At 41.3% G+C, this 3,158-nt stretch overlaps 1 protein-coding gene across 1 annotated transcript; it reads left to right on the top strand.

The window, feature by feature from the left end:
- Nucleotides 1–671: 671 nt before the first annotated feature.
- On the top strand, nucleotides 672–2,928 carry LOC113774340 (cation/H(+) antiporter 24-like). Its single transcript, XM_027318889.1, has 2 exons — nucleotides 672–1,664; nucleotides 1,773–2,928. Exons 1-2 carry the CDS (start codon nucleotides 672–674, stop codon nucleotides 2,877–2,879), a joined length of 2,100 nt encoding a protein of 699 aa, XP_027174690.1. The 3' UTR covers nucleotides 2,880–2,928.
- Nucleotides 2,929–3,158: the final 230 nt, after the last annotated feature.

Genomic DNA, 3,158 nt, shown 5'->3' with positions numbered 1-3,158 from the left:
ACGAACTGTTTTTCCTCTCTCTCTCTCTCACTCTGTGAATTGAACGCATCTCCACCCCTTCAATATCTATTGTTCAGGACTGTTGTATTCACCCTCACTGCTAACTCCCCACCACTAATTCATCAGTTAGCATTCCAAGCTCTGATCACAGAGCCTCTTATTGCAACAAATGTGCTTTAATTTGGGAAATATTTGAGAAATGGTGAAAAGCGTTCTCGAGACCCCTATGCCGCTGCCCAAAGAAGCCCAACCAATATGTCGCCATATACGCGGGAGCCATTCCTTTGGGGTTTTCTATGGAGAGAATCCCTTGCAATACTCTGTCCCTATCATGTTACTAGAGGTTTCTATGTTGATGGTGATTACTCGAATTTTACGATTTATCCTCAAGCCGCTTCGACAACCTAGAGTCGTCTCTGAGATCCTTGTAAGTTCTCCTTCCCATTCTTGTATCTACATTCTTTCTTCTTTTTTTCTTTTTTTTTTTTTTAAAAAAACTTTTCCTGTTTAATGAACAAAATCTGTATCTTTTTTTTTTTATATAGATTCAGTTTGTGGTTTAATAGGTGCTGAGTTGAATTTGATTTTGTGTCAATAGCAGAGTATGATCTCTGATTTATTTATTGATTTGTTTCTTTTTTCTTCTGCTTCTTGGAAAGGGCGGTATAATAATGGGGCCGTCTGTTTTAAGCAGAAGTAAGAAGTTCCGTTCATATTTCTTCCCGGATACCGCCGACTTTGTGTTGAAAAATATTGGAATCCTGGGTTTCATGTATTTCCTTTTTATATCTGGAGTGAAAACGGATCTCACGGTGGTAAAAAAGGCAGGAAGGAAACATTGGTGCATAGCGCTAATTAGTACCTTGGTTCCAATGATATGTACGCTAGCAGTGGCAATTCCCCTTCGGAAGTCCATGGAGAAAGAACTTGCTAAACCTTCATCCATTTTGGGAACTTCCACCTTATTTGCTCTGTCAACGTTTCCTGTTCTTCAGCTTATAATCAAAGAGTTAAACCTTTTGAGCTCTGAAATTGGACGCTTGGCCTTGTTAATAGCAGTGATCAGTGACATAATAGGAATTAATTGCGTCATTGCATTTGAGGCAGCCAAACAAGAAGAAGGAAATAGTATGGCTGGCTTGTGGTATTTTATTTCCTTGATTGTTTTTATGATTTCAATATTTGGTGGCCTTCGCCAAGCTATGCTTTGGATTGTCAAGACCACACCCGAGGGGAAACAAGTGGACCAAATCTATGTCATTGCCATATTGCTCGGTGTCGTGGTTGCGGGTTTTCTTACAGATATGTTTGGCATAGCCATCGCTAATGGACCGCTATGGCTGGGATTGGCTGTCCCAGATGGCCCTCCATTGGGAGCAGTCCTCGTGGATAAGAGCGAGACGATTGTCATGGACCTTCTCCTCCCATTTTCGTACACATTTGTTGGCTTGCTCACCGATGTGTCTTCAATGAGCGGTAACTGGTCGATTCTGCAGCCAATTTTTCTCGTGGCTTTTATAGGGTGCATAGCCAAAGTCATTTCAACTTGGCTGGCCTCTCGCTTCTGTGGTATGTCACTTAAGGAGAGCCTCGCATTTAGCCTACTGCTGAATGCAAGAGGTCAGGTGGAACTATTGTTGTTCATCCACTGGATGGATTTTAAGGTGCTACTTTATGTTGAAAATTTTCCACATTCGAATGCAAGTATTAGTTAGTATTCTTCTTGTCCGATATCAACCTCTTTAACTCTTTTTTTTCAAGTACTGCTGCAGATGATAACAATCCCGTATTTTACAATGCTGGTGCTGTTTACGACTGCAGTGACGGCTGTGGCAATTCCCCTATTCAGCATACTATATGATCCCACAAGGCCTTATATGGTTAACAAGCGAAGAAACATTCAACATAACCCTCCAAACACGGAACTGCGAATTGTAGCTCTCATTCACAGTGAAGAAAATGTTGCTGGGATCATAAATCTGCTAGAAGTATCAAATCCAACTTGTAACAGCCCCTTCTCAGTCTTTGCTGTGCACCTTGTCGAGCTCATTGCCCGTGCTGTTCCTATTTTTATAGACCACGAGAAAGAGGGGCTGGACTCCGAGCACACCAACCTAAGTTCAGTTCACAAGGCCCTAAAACATTTTGAGGAAGCCAAAAGGGAACAGATAAAGTTACATTGCTATACATCAATTACCGCCAAGAGAAGCATGTACCAGGACATTTGTGGACTTGCTCTTGAGAAGAAAGCTTCTCTTATTATCTTGCCTTATCACGGAGAGCAATTGGATAACAACCTCGAAACAGAAGGGGTTCCATCAATCAACTGCGATGTATTAGCGCACGCTCCTTGCTCGGTAGGGATTTTTGTGCATAGGGGCTCTTCCAATACGCATCTTCTCGGTACTCCCTCGATAACTTCTGTATACCACTTCGCTGTTCTGTTCTTGGGTGGAGCAGATGCTAGGGAAGCACTTGTTTATGCCGATAGGATGGCTGGGAATCTTAATGTGTTAGTTACCGTTATTCGATTTCTCTCAAATGATAGCCTGGGGGATAATAGGATGGAAAAGAAACTTGACGATGGACTTGTAACATGGTTTTGGGTGAAGCATGAGGGGAATAATCATGTTATTTACCGGGAGGTAGTAGTTAGAAATGGTGAAGAAACTCTTGCTGCAATTAGGGGAATGAGCAACAATAATTACGATCTCTGGATTGTGGGGAGGATGCATGGGATAAATCCAGTAATAATACAAGGTTTAGCAGACTGGAGTAAGCACACTGAACTAGGATTAATAGGAGATTATCTTTTCTGTTCGGATTTAGGTAGCAGAGCTTCTATCTTAGTGGTGCAACAACAGATTTTGAGAGGGTAGGAAAGGGCTCTCTCGTGCCAATTCAGCAAAGTTTTTCTCTGTACATATGATACTATAGTAGCAATATTAGAAAAGCAGTCATATCCATCCACCAACTAGTCTGCAGATTTTGAAGCCTAATGATGCTATGGTGTTCTAACAGTTTATAAGACCCCAAAAAATCGATTTTATAACACCAGAAATTAAACTGAAGATCTTCAGAGTATTCCATTACGGAAATTTTTCTACCCGAATATCATAAAACAACGAAGTGAAAGTTGGTTGCAATGAAATGTATCC

This window comes from Coffea eugenioides, chromosome 1 (genome assembly GCF_003713205.1).
Source record: "Coffea eugenioides isolate CCC68of chromosome 1, Ceug_1.0, whole genome shotgun sequence".
NCBI lineage: Eukaryota > Viridiplantae > Streptophyta > Magnoliopsida > Gentianales > Rubiaceae > Coffea > Coffea eugenioides.
This window is presented reverse-complemented; position numbering and strand designations above follow the sequence as displayed.

What these genes read in the sequence shown, in the direction of transcription:
- LOC113774340 (XM_027318889.1), top strand. Translation starts at nt 672, where the DNA reads ATGGGGCCGTCTGTTTTAAGCAGAAGTAAGAAGTTCCGTTCATATTTC. An exon ending in TCCACTGGATGGATTTTAAG is followed by an intron (nt 1,665 to 1,772) that starts GTGCTACTTTAT and finishes GTACTGCTGCAG; the next exon opens with ATGATAACAATCCCGTATTT.